This window comes from Macrotis lagotis, chromosome X (genome assembly GCF_037893015.1).
Source record: "Macrotis lagotis isolate mMagLag1 chromosome X, bilby.v1.9.chrom.fasta, whole genome shotgun sequence".
Classification (NCBI taxonomy): domain Eukaryota; kingdom Metazoa; phylum Chordata; class Mammalia; order Peramelemorphia; family Peramelidae; genus Macrotis; species Macrotis lagotis.
The window spans coordinates 452,428,889-452,442,609 of record NC_133666.1 but is presented as its reverse complement, the minus strand read 5'-3'; the positions used below and the strand labels follow the sequence as shown (position 1 = coordinate 452,442,609).

The window sequence follows — 13,721 nt, the reverse complement described above, 5'->3', positions numbered from 1 at the left end:
CAGAAATGGAAAATAATTCCAGCTTAAGTAATAAGATGTTTCCTTTGTAACTATTCTCAGAGCTTGCAATTAAAGGTCTTTGGGAAATAATCTTAGAATTTTAAATTTTAAAAAATGATTTCTGATCCACATGTACTCCCCTGTTTTAAATGAATTCCAGCTATACAAGTCCAGGATTGTGGAAGATATCTGAGGCTAATCTTGAGGCAGAACTTTTATTTTGCCTTCCAGGCACAATCAGAAGGGTTGTGGTTTTTGTGACTAGATACCAGGGCAAAGTTGAGTTTATACAGAGTTAGATGAGAGTAAAGAATGGTTATGGAACAATGATTACTCCTGCACTGCCAGTTTTAGAACTGGATAACTTTCAGGTAAAATGGCACTACTGTATCCATCTTTATGCTTTAGCCACTCAATTTTATGGAACGAAGTCAACCAGAATTCCTACCTGCCACTCAAATGGAGGACCTTTTGAAATCAGAAATTCTCTGAATCCAGTGCCCTTACACATATGCATCTTTTCCATAAATCACACACATCATCCATTAAATTTCTTTTTTTCTTCACTTTTTGCAAGGCAATGGGGTTAAGTGGTTTGCCCAAGGTCACACAGCTGTCTGAGGTCGGATTTGAACACAGGTACTCCTGACTTCAGAGCCAGTGCTCAATCTACTGCACCACCTAGCTGCCCCATCCATTAAATTTCACAACTAAACATCATATAGTCATCCTCCCAAGCAGTGTTAATAAAAGTTCACTTGTATGACCAATTTATAGCTCCAAATAGCAAAATAACATCCAGTAACATCAATACTTCAGAGATTTCAGAAATTTTATAAGACTTGCTATGCAATGACTTTTTCTCCCCTAAAGCTCAGTTCTTAACCATTTCACTTATCCACTTGATAAACTCCAGGCATTTCTTAACTGCTTCAAAAATCAAAAAGGATCTGGCTTTTTGGAAAGCAAAGTCTTTTACAACCCAGCCCCAGTTTACCTCCTAAGCCTTATTCTACACAGTCAATGATCCAGTCAAAATGACCTTACTGTTCCTCATCTATGGTATTTTATCTCCTTTACTCTCCTTACCTTTCCTCATCCAAATACCTTGCTTTCTTCAAGATTTGGCTTAAGTACTACCTTCCACATAAAGCTTTTCTTCTTTCGCCTAGCTGCCAGTGCCTCTCCTCATTACCTTGTATTTATGGAAAAGAATTATATATTCTTCCATATGTAAATGTTTTCTTATGATAGAATGTAAGCTCTTTGTAGGCAAGAATTATTATTTCATTTTCCTTTTGTATCCCCATTACCTAGAAAAACATTAGGCACATAGTAGATACTTAACACATTCTTGTTGGTTTATTGATATATTTGTTCATAGTCCTATAATGTACTTTAATATTAATATTTTGCTTTGACCAATTTTGATGTCCACAATGTTCCATTCAAACATTAAGCATTTGTTTATCTTGCAATAGGGACAACAAATGACTGTTGTCTACATGGATCCAAACAACCCCTTGCCAGACCGACGGTATTTTGGCCGAGTTCAGTTGGTTGAGGTAAGGAGAAATAATGAGTGAAAATGACTTAAGATTTTGCAATTTAGGTATAGAGAAGTTGGTGACACACTGGAGAGAGTAGTGTGGCTGGAACCAGGAGGAACTCAGTTCAAATCTGGCCCTCATTATTTGTTAACTTACATTTAAATGGTGATAATGATTGTGCCTACTACTCAGAATAATAATTGCATAGTTCTTGACACATGATTTGCCAATTCCTTTTCTAGTTCATTTTACAGATGAGACAATTGAGACAGAGTTAAATCACTTGGCCAGAGTCACACAGTTAGTAAGTGTCTGAAGATGGATTTGAACTTAGGAACATGAGTCTTCCTGATTACAAGACTATTACAATATTTACTATGCCACCTAGATAACCCCACTGTACTACATGCTGGGCATAAAAATGAAACAGCCCCTGCCTTCAGAGAGCTTGTATTCTCTTAAATTATTTCACTGGTCATCAGGAACCTTTATATTGATCTCCATCATTTAGAAAACATGCCTTGTTCATTTTCATGCATGCACCATATTTGAGCACACATATGAGAGATACATATAAGTATATATTATTAATATATATTTATATAACATGTACAATAAATATACTTAGCATATAACTATATTATTATATTATATTTTATAAATATTATTGATATATATGCTTTTGTATAATTGTATCTATATATGCTTATGTTTACGTGAAGTGAGAGCATTTTGACTGAATAAGAAACTTTGATATAGAACTTGAAATACTCAGATATTAAAATGGACACATGACCACATCAACACAACCACAGTATATGTCAGAACTTAATGCTGGAGTCTCTTAGAGGGAAAGTCATTTTCTTTTATTATATAAAAGAATAAAACATCACTTAGCAAAAAAAGGAAGGAGGAAATTTTTTTGTTATCTAAAATGGAGGCAATCTTGTCCTTGAATAATACTCCTGGCTGATATGTTACCTTTGATCTTTTTTTAGGAATAAAACTATATGTGATACACTCATAATTCATGTGACTCTGGGTTCAAATGACTGCCTATCTCATAACTGTGAAAAAATTTCTTTACAAACCTTAAGGTTATATATGATTGTGTCAGGACTTTCTCATGAAATGAAGGATCAGGTTACACTACAGGAAGTTTTTAAAATAATGAATAAATGATAACAAATGTTTACATAGCATTTTCTATATAATTATTATCTCATTTTCACCTAACAACAACCTTAGGAGGTAGGTGCTATTATTTTCCCCATTTTACAGATGAGGAGACTAAAACAAAGCTTAAATGACTTGACCAGCACTCTATGCACTGCACCACTCAGCTGCTGTAGGTAAAAGCTCCCTGCTCTCATACCTTTCCCAGCTAGGTAAAGTGATGGACTTGGAGTCTGGAAGACCTGAGTTTGAAATCTTACCTGCTACTCTGATCAAGTCACTTTCTTTCTCTCAGTCTCAGTATCTTCAGCTGTAAAATGAGGGGATTGGACTTGATGGCCTCTACTATCCTTTTCAGCTCTAAATCTATGATTCTATGATCTTTCTAACTCAAAATCAATGCTTCTAAATTTTCCTAATGAACCAATTCTCCTTACCCTCCTTGGCTTTCTAATTGTTTCCTCCTTTTCGAATCTTTAAGCTCTTTTCCACATTCTTTTGGAGAGACCATGAGTCAGTCACTTAGGTAGGTACCACTGTCTCTAGTCACTTAACACAGTTATAAAAGCATTGCATTAGAAATCAGAAGACTCAGATTCTACTTTTTATTTGGCTCTAGAATTTACTACCAATACAGTCATTGGCAAATTATCCTTTATGGATCTCAGTTTCATCATTTGTAAAATAGGGTAGATGAACAACGATTTCTAATATTCCTTCCAACCTTTGAATTTCTACATCTCTCTAAATTCTCACCCTTCAATTTCCCATATATAGTTTTTTTTCTTCATTTTTTTCCCATATATAGTTTTAAAATTCTGTCATGATTGACCATTTTCAAACTTTGGTCTTAGGACCCTCAAAATCAATAAGGACCCCAAAGAGACTGTTGATGTAGGTTTTTTCCTATCATTGCCTACCATTTTAGAAGTTAAAATGTCTTAGTAGTTTATTATATATTATGAAAATAATTTTGAATTTTCAGACCCCCTGAATGGATTTCAATGTTTTTGGGGGTTCCAGACCACACTTTAAAAACTTCTGTCCAACTCAAGGCTCTTGATCAAAACATTTTTCCAGGCATCATATCTCATTTACATGAAATAATTGAGTAGAACAGTATCATTTCAGTATAATTAGCATGTTCTTACATAAATCATGTTCTGTTATTAGATCACTTACAAGTTTAAAAAAATTTTCTGTAGCCTTGCTGAATTCTGACATTTCTTAATTTGTATTTATTTCTGTTCCTTTTTACCCTTCTACTACCATTGATCCACACCTCCTGTGCTGGAAATTCATGACAGTGAGGGTGCAGAGAGAAAAACAAAAGGATAGGTAGAAGGGAAGAAGGCAAGGTCCACCAGAAGTTTTTGTTAGAATCCAGGACTATAATTTAGAGAATACTGGTCCAGATTTTTTTGCCCCTTGGGCATGAACTCTACTAATAACTTTATTATAGCCTCATTGGTACTTAGCAACAACAAAAACAACAATAAAAATGCAGTTTCACATCATACAAGTACTATGTGCTTCTGAAGAGTAAATGTTAAAATTATAATAATGATCTGAATCTTATGATGAAGTCACTTTTCCTATGTCTCTATTAGTAAACTAACAATAATAGCACTTGTCTACTTGGGCAATTTCATGTTTGTAATATTTTTTGATGTATTCAATAATAAGGTATTTAAAATTAAGAGTGTGATATTGGAAAACTTTTTTTGTTCTTTTACTTATTCTATTTATTCTTGGAAGGACCAGGCATATCAATTGCATCAGATGACACAAGAATTCTTTCATAATTTAAAATTATTTTTATAATTTTCTGTGATTTCTCCTATCTGTGAAAATGCACCTTCAATTCAAATATTTATAAGCAGATATTATTATTTTACTTTGAAATAAAAAATCTTCCTACTATCTCTGTTATGTGGAAATGCATTGTGTCAACTTATGCAACTTCTTCCTTCGAATAGTATGGTTTAGTGGAGAGACCATGACCCAGTTTCAATTCCCAATTTGAACATTTAGATACTTCTGTGACCACAAGCAAATCATTTTACCTTTCTGTACTTCAACTTCCTCATTTATAAAATGGAAATAATAATACTTGACCTCCTACTGCACACAGTTTTATGAGTAAAGCACTTTGGAAAGTTTTAAGTATGGCACAAATATGAGGTATATTTACTTTTCTTCTGACTGTTTTCATCCCTTCCTCCAAGTTTCTCCCTCTCAGGATATTACAAGATAAGGAAGGACTAAATAATTTTCAAATGCAAATATGCCCTCATGATTTTTAATAGTTCACTTTTTATCCATTTAATAGAGTTTTTCCCCTAGTTATTACTAGATCCCTAACTTAGAACTGATTTGATGTTGGCTTATCTCAGGAATAATGTTTACTTTCATGTTTAGGGAAACTTCAGACATGTCAGCAGCAATAACCAGGTATCTAGAGAAGAGATGATGATGGTCCTGTCTAGACTGGATGGCTTACACATCAGAGGCCTTTATTTTACCGAGACTCAGCGGTTAACCCTAGGTGAGGTGGGGCTGGAAGAAGTCACCGGTACAGGAAGTGGAAGCATCGCACACAATGTAGAGATATGTTCCTGCCCCCCTGACTATACTGGTGACTCATGTCAGGTAGGAAATTTCTCTTTTGTCAGAAAGCTATATCATATTTGATATATTTTGGTTGTGGAACGTTACAGTTGATATTCATTGCCACTTTCCCATGGTTTGCTATACAGTGTATCTAGCAGGCATCTTCTAGTCTGTATCTTTTACCTTACCTTGCTTAAAGGGAGGAGGAGCTAAGGCAAAAAAAAAAGTCTAGCCTCAGCAACCTCCAAACCAAAGGACTGCCATAGTCACTGAACACAGAGGCCTCAGAAAGGGGGAACTACACCATACTGTGGAAAGGGACATCAATCTAACCTGTGAGGGAGCCAATGCCAGTAAAAAATCCAATAGCACCTTTGGTACTGTCATTCTTTGTTCTAGTCTGGCTCAAGAGAAAGTACAGTTCATTTCTGGGGCATGTCACCAGTCCAAGAAATGGAATCAGCTGAGGGGAACTTATACTTGGGATAGAAAGAGGCCTTTAATTTTCCATCCCTTGTGAAGCCCTCATTCAGGTTGGGAAAATGGCTTACTTGATTTGTCTGCAAGTACTTGAGAGTAACCATGAAGAACAAAATTTACTACTTCTGATTTAATCCTTTCCTTAAAGAGGTTTTTTTAAAAAATACAAGGCTTGAATGACTTTAAAAAAAAAAGATTTTGAACAAACACCCAGGTGTGCCATAAATTCATGATCTCATGTTACTGTTTGTAGAATTGGGGAGGGGTGTACTTTCAAAATCTTTCATTTTCTTTTTTTGAAATCTAGAGCCAGGAAGCTCAGACTGATCCCATACACTAAGTTTTTCAGAATACAAATCCCTTATTGGCTAATGATCCATAAATCTTTTTCTCTCAACTTTTTCCTCCTTAGTGGGATTTTTCTCCTGCAATATTTATAAAGTATGAAGACAGCCTCTCTTCCCCGCTCCCCTTTATTTATAGTCCAAAGGACTCTGTAGAACCTCTGCCCTGCCTCTTTTTTTTTATCCTGGGTATATTCCTGCTGCATTACTCAGCCTGTGATTTATGGCTATTCTCATCGTCTAGTGCTGTCTGACTTGTGAGGTGGATAGAAGGTGAATGATGGCCACACCTCACAGGAATTACAGAGCAGTGCATGCACCTTGGGTCCTGTTATGTGCTCCTTTACACAATCTGACTCATGTAGGAAGTTTAAAGGTGGGGCATATCATAGCCCAGCCTGCAGGCAGCCTCCCTTACCTGACTCAGATCTCAGGGCAGGTATAAGAAGGAAAAGTAACACTGAGTGTGTATACAGCCAGGCTCTCCTAGGAACAGAATGGGGGCACCGAACAGGTGGCCAGCCCCAAGCAAGGGATGGCTATTAATCCTTGGGGCAACCCTGACCCATTGTTTGGGTTACAACACACAGCAAAGGGTGGCCTTTCCTCAGTTTCATGGTCAAAGCCATCAGTACCCAAGTAATGTGGATTTTCGTGGCCAAACCTATCAGCGACCAACGAAGGTGAACTTTAAACCAAATCAGGTAATGACCTCTTCTTTGTTGGTTTGGGTGGGAGGTGATCTCCTCTCATTTAATATTCTTAAAATAAATGGGGATAAAGCAACTAAGGTGGGGAAGGTAGTAAAAGAAGAATGTTTATCTTTGTTGGCTATTGATATTGTGTGTCTAGCAGATTATTTACTTGGTCGCAAAGTCCATAAATATCTGTCCACTTTGAAATTCTGAGGTGCTCCATCAGGTCAGGGTCCTAAGCATAGTGTTTATTTGGTGCTCTGCTGAAGGTGACCCAGACCACACAAAAATATTATAGTCAAGTGTGTGATTGGAAATTTTGACTGGAGGAATAATTTTTTTCTCTGTAGTATTAAAATATAAGGGTAGTAGTATTAAAGGGATGTAGTATTAAGGACTATAGTATTAAAATATAAGTCTGAAGTGATCAATTAAAATGTATTAAACACAGAATGAATATGTTATCATTTGTAAGACCCTAAGAATTTCTAAGTTCATAAGTACCCAGAGTTATATATATATATATATATATATATATATATATATATATATATATATATATATATATAAAATATATGTTATCTCCCTTCAACATTCTGAATATCTTATATTCATAAAGAGGGAAATATATGCCCAACAACTATTAAAAATGGTAATATAAAGCCAGTAGTGACATGTTATAATTTAATCCTAGTCACTGTAACCTAGGACCAAAAATCATTTACATTACTTTATTAAAATAAGTTAATGTCAAAACAAAAATAAATGTATTTTAGTTTCTATTTTTTGGAAGAACATCTTAAGATATTTAATTCCTATATAGAAATGAAAACTTTGTTGATATAATCTGCATAAACTAAATTTCATATAAAAATTCTTGTGACTTGTTTCTAGGCAAATATACACATGTTCTGTGTGTACATAATGAGAGCAATGAGACACACCATCTTCTAATTATAGAAATATTATTTTCTCACTTCTCAACAAATGAGTCACATAATTTTGTATAAAATTCTGCTTACTTTTTCAGGTCACATCTACTATTTAGCTATCTAACTATATTTTATCTGTATTTTATATAATCATATGTACTTAAATATACACAGTGTCTCAAAAGTCTTGATATAGTTTTAAGCTTAAAGCTCAACTATGCTAAAACTTTGAACCACCCTATATATTCATCCAGAGAATAATATATACCTTGTTGAAAATGTTATCTTTTTTAATACAAAAGCAAATTTATATAATTTTGGATATGTGTCTGTGTTTGCACAACTAAATAGAATAGAGATTCTGGTTTTTTTGGAGGGGTGCAGGGCAGTGGAGTTAAATGACTTATCCAAGGTCACACAACCAGGTAATTATTAAGTGTCTGAGCTCTAATTTGAACTTAAGGCATCTTCACTCCAGGGCTGGTGCTCTATCCACTGTGCCACTAGCTGCCCCTGAGATTAGAGATTTTTATTCCCTCTTTCAAACCCCAATAAAAATATTTATAATTCTGGCTTATTTCAGGTTCCTTCTTAAAACCACCTAAATTATACATTTAGCTCTATCATTTGTTCTTTTAAGTGTGATAATTTTACAACCATATATTGTTATAAAGGAGATGAATGCTACAAGCCAACTGCTTAAAGTTGGTATTTTTGTCACCTTTAGGTACTTCTAAACTTTTGCAAATGAAGATTCAGGCTAAGTAGCTGATTAAATGTTCTTTTTTTCCCTATGGATGTATTTTCAGATATGTAGCATTCTTCTCATACTGAAATCCTCCCTCAGACAAGCCTGTACTTATAACCTAATACACTTTATAAAAAATGTTTTCCGTTGTCCAAACTTAGTTACTAATAGCTTTGGGGGAATTTATGTTGGAAGACATGATCTCGTAATCAGAGTATGATGTTTGATAGGTGGTAACCACAATGGAAAGTCTCCCAATATGTGATAATTAGTACAAGTCACATATACTGCTCTAGGCAGTGAAAATGGTTTGTTCCACCAGTCTCTTCAAAATTTCCAGTGTTTTACTTTGACAATAACTTCAAGTAATTGGAAACTTTTGTGTTGATTGGGTTCTAATAAAAGAAAATCATGTTTTCATCTTAAAATCTCCCATTATTTTACACTATTATACAATTAGTGTGAGAGATGAAGAATGGTATGATAGAAGGCTGATCCTGATCAGAATTAGATTGATTTAGATTTGATCCACATCTCTGACATCTTCTTTGAGAAAATCATTGATGTTCTTAGTGTTTCTAGACAACTCTCTAAGGTGATGACCTGTGCTGTTATAAGGAATTCCTCTGGGTCAGCTAGTGGATAGAGCACCAGTTGTGGAGTCTGGAGGATCTCAGTTAAAATCTGGCCTTAGACACTTAATAATTACTTAGCTGTATGACCTTGGGCAACTCACTTAACTCTATTGTCTTGCTAAAACTGAGAGAGAGAGAGAGAGAGAGAGAGAGAGAGAGAGAGAGAGAGAGAGAGAGAGAGAAGGAATTCCTCCCATTGATAAAATCAAAGGTCCAGTTACAGAAAAGAATATTTTGTATTGGGGGGGGAGTGTATATATACATAAGCATCTATGCATCTACATATATGAATATTAAATATATATATATAGCATAGATAAATACACACATGTACTTCAAAACCACATGGTCATCACTAAAGGAAGAATGCGTACTATTTGACAATATTTGTATTTGATCTAGGCAGCAACCTAAGATCTCCCAAATAAACAGAACATTGATGCTGAACATCAATAAATTCAAAAAATGGAAAAGATATACAATATTTTTCTGGTAGATAGTAAAATATTATTATTGTCTTCTCCATTCTTCTAATGACATTTTCACCACAAGAAATTTTCCATTCTTTTCCTCAACATAAAAAAAAATTCCATAGTCAACAAAGTAGCCTTAGTAAGAAAACAGTAATTGTCTAAGCATAGTTACCTCAAAATAATATTAAGTCAAAAGGCCAGAAAAAAACAGGGATAGTTACATTCAGGTTCATTGTTTAGAAATATATTTCAAGCCAATAAGAGCCAAAGATTTGGTCAAAATAACAAGTTCTTTAGTTCATCCACATCAACTGAGTTGAACCAGCTTCTATCCTATAGTCTGATGGCAGTGAATGAATCCACCCAATTTTTTATCACCCCCAGATTCTGCTGTGGTCACTTGAGTTGCTTATTTTCCCATTTCCATACTTGGACACAGCTTTTACAAGAACAGAGGCAAAATGTTCTTGGCCCTTCACACCTCACTGTTGGCAGGGTGCCTGCTTGCCTTCAAGTCTCTACACTTTCAGTCTCCAAAACACCTGATTATCAGGAAAGTCAAGTAATCCATTTCTACTTTTGATGACCTTATTTGTACTTCCCTATTATTGGACCAGAATTTAATTTAATTTGAAAAAAATGAAAACAGCCATTTATTGAGTACTTACCATATGAAAGGCATTATATGGGTCTGAAAGAGGGCCCATATACCTGAATAAGACAGAATTATGTCCTCAAGAAATTTATAGTCTCATAGAATAATAAGGATAGTACAAGTTGCCATTAAGATAGATACAGACATCTCTTCACACAAAGTCAATCCAGCTAAAATAATTTTGTCCCAAACAGCACAATTATTTTATTAAAACCCAAGCCTCACTTAAAGCCAGATTCTTTCTTTCTTTCTTTTTTTTTTTTTGCAAGGCAAATGGGGTTAAGTGGCTTGCACAAGAACACACAGCTAGGTAATTATTAAGTGTCTGAGACCAGATTTGAACCCAGGTACTGCTGACTCCAAGGCCAGTGCTTTATCCACTGTGCCACCTAGCTGCCCCAGATTCTTACTTTCAACAGGGTTCAAAGATCCTTCATCCCCTAAACCACTGAAAGTTAGCCCTTAAGTACTTCATTAGATACTAGCTCACTTATATGAACTGTAACTTATATAATAATTTAACAGAGGCATGAAGTCAGTTCTTCCCTCTAGCTGTCCCTGGATTCCAAAGAATGGGGAAAACAAAACAGGAAAAATTCACAAAATATTTTGAATTTGTTTTTATTTAATTCGAGGGCCAACTTCTTCTAGATCAAAATCATTGTCTCCTGTTTTACATACACACACACACACACACACACACACACACACCCCAAGCAAAATAAAACAGAGTAAAACCCCAGAAGTTCAATGTGACTGAGCCATTTCTAATAAAAGTACAGTAGGTACCCTTTTCATACCTTATCCCAATCAAGACCAAAAAAAGTATGGTTAATTTATGGGACCCATCACTAATCTAAGAGCTGAAATGTGCTAGAAGCCAACACTCAGTCTTCGAATAGGGATGTTATTTCCTGTGTATGTATATACACACGTATGTCTTATGTATGTATATACAAACATATATCACGTATACATTTTAAATTTGAAGATATACAAATTCAGATGATAATTTCCACTGGAAATCTTTAATTATAGAACTCTAAGAGAATAATTAACTCTTTTTCTCTTTTCTTTTTCAGGAAGTTCTTATTTCCTTTCCTGTTAGCCAGTCCCTACCTTCTTCCTTCCCCAGTATCCCCAGTTGCTTTTTTTGGTGGGGGGGTTTATGCAAGGCAAATGGGGTTAAGTGACTTGCCCAAGGCCACACAGCTAAGTAATTAGTAAATGTCTGAGTTCGAATTTGAACTCAAGTATTCCTGACTCCAAGGCCAGTACTCTATCCACTGTGCCACCTAGCCACCCCCCCCAGTTCCTTTTTCTTCTTTTAAGTTGTAACCTTAGAATCCTTCAGGTGATTTGATATGCCAATATTCTTCTCTTAGTAGGGTTAAGTGACTTGCCCAAAGACACACACAGCTAGGCAATTAATGAGTGTCTAAGGTCAAATTTAAACTCAGGTTCCTTCTGACTGTACCACCTAGCTGCCAATATTCTTAACATATGACCAGCCCAATCTTGTTTAGAGTCCTCTGAGAGTCATTTGTATAGCCAATTTTAAAAAGTTTTAAAGTCCAAATCTAACTTCCCAGTAAATTTTCATCTATTTTTAATATTATTGCTACAGAACTCACTTCTTCCTTCTCCTTCAAAGGCTGTATTTTCATAAGACCAATTAAATTTCATGAGATATACCAGGTTCAAAGGAGTGGGAAATCACATGAAATGAAAACAACAAAGAATTTAAAGACTGGCATTCTAAGTGGAATTTTCCAGAAGTATACAGAAAAGTAGATAAAAACTTCACTACTTTCAAGATTAATGTCTCATTTGGCTTGTGCAATAACTATAGGAAAATTGTGACTTTCTAAAAACTGTTTTTCATGTTTTACTTGAAAAATAGGGTTGCAGCCCTGGATATTACCGGGACAATAAGGGTTTCTATTCAGGACGGTGTGTTCCCTGCAATTGTAATGGACATTCAAATCGGTGCCAAGATGGCTCAGGAATCTGTATTGTAAGTAAATGGTTTTAATATAATTTGATAGTCTTTTACTCCTAATACAGTGAGAACAAGGGACCACCTTTCTCCAAGTTCAGAGCAGAGGTTGCCATATGTACATAGAGACAGTAAGACATTAAATGGGGGAAAATATATTGAATTCGGCTTAAGAGAATTTGAGCTCCACTCCTGCTTTTTTCTTATTATTATTGACTATGTGATCTTAAGCTGGGGGGCTGTGTGACAACTTCCTTGTTGTTGTCAGTCATATCTGACCCTTTGTGAACCCATCTGGGGTTTTCTTGACAAAGATAGTGGACTGATTTGCCATTTCTTTCTTCGGTTCATCTTACAGATGAGGAAACTGAGGCAAACACTTAAGCAACTTGCCAAGGGTCACACAGTTAGGAAGTATCTGAGGCTAGATTTGAACTCAGAAGATGAGTCTTATTGACTCCAGGCAAAGCACTTTATTCATTTTGCCACCCTCTTGTCCCTGACTTCAGTTATTTCATCTGTAAAATGAGGAGTTGTATTAGCTAATCTCTAAGGACCATTCTTACTTTAAATTCTGTGAATCTGAGGTCCCTTCTAGGCATTGTTTATCTTGGCTCTAACTCTTTGACTGTCAGTTTTTCCCTCTTCCCACTCCCAGAAACACTCCTTAAAAAAATCTGATTTTAAGGTTTCATTTGTATGTAGCATTCTCCTTCTACTGATGCAACATCTCTTCAGTAAATTAACTTTTAATTGCCCTGGCCACTCAATAAGACTTACCAAGGGTCACCCAGTCAGCATATAGCGAAAGAAAATTGGGAAACTAGTTCTTAATGACTCCAAGGCCTACTCTCTACCATGTTTTTGTCTTTTGTTATCCTTAAATTTAAAAGTTATATCAAGAAAAATAAGCAATTGGTCCCATTTGTTGTTACTCATTTTCTATTTACTCTGCAAATAATCAACAATTTCCATTATCAGCATGGTGCTAAAGGAACATAACTGTCCCATCATCTGATACTTACTACCCATGTGACTTTGAACCTATCACTTAATCTCCTTTAGCCACACATTCCATATTTAAATGAGAGAGTAGGCCTAGATCAATGATGTCAAACTCAAATACAAAAAAGGATCTCTGTTGGCTACACATTCACTTAGAAAACCACAAATTAACATTATCTATGTTTTTGTTGTTGAATTTTTTTAGATTTTTTTTTTTGGCTAAACATTTCTCAGTTTAAACATATTCATTTCATTTGAGTGACACTCCTGGGTGGTCTTGGGAGTTTGATACCTCTGGTCTAGATGATCTTTGAAGTCCCTTCTAGTTCTACATTTATGAACTCAAGAGTTAATAAGATGGATCTACTCACAGATGCTAAAAAGGATATGAGATTTATATAAGACCATTCATGATT

The 13,721-nt window shown here is 35.2% G+C and overlaps 1 protein-coding gene across 3 annotated transcripts in view; it reads left to right on the top strand.

The window, feature by feature from the left end:
• LAMA3 (laminin subunit alpha 3) overlaps positions 1–13,721 on the top strand; it is a 231,751-nt gene that overhangs the window by 151,382 nt on the left and 66,648 nt on the right. For 2 of the 3 annotated variants that reach the window (XM_074200328.1, XM_074200327.1), the window contains 3 exons: positions 1,482–1,565; positions 5,148–5,378; positions 12,205–12,318. In XM_074200328.1, the coding sequence (XP_074056429.1) occupies positions 1,482–1,565; positions 5,148–5,378; positions 12,205–12,318 (429 nt within the window). Of the gene's footprint in view, positions 1–1,481; positions 1,566–5,147; positions 5,379–5,401; positions 6,868–12,204; positions 12,319–13,721 lie in introns of those variants that run through there. The other variant, XM_074200329.1, reaches the window with a different exon arrangement.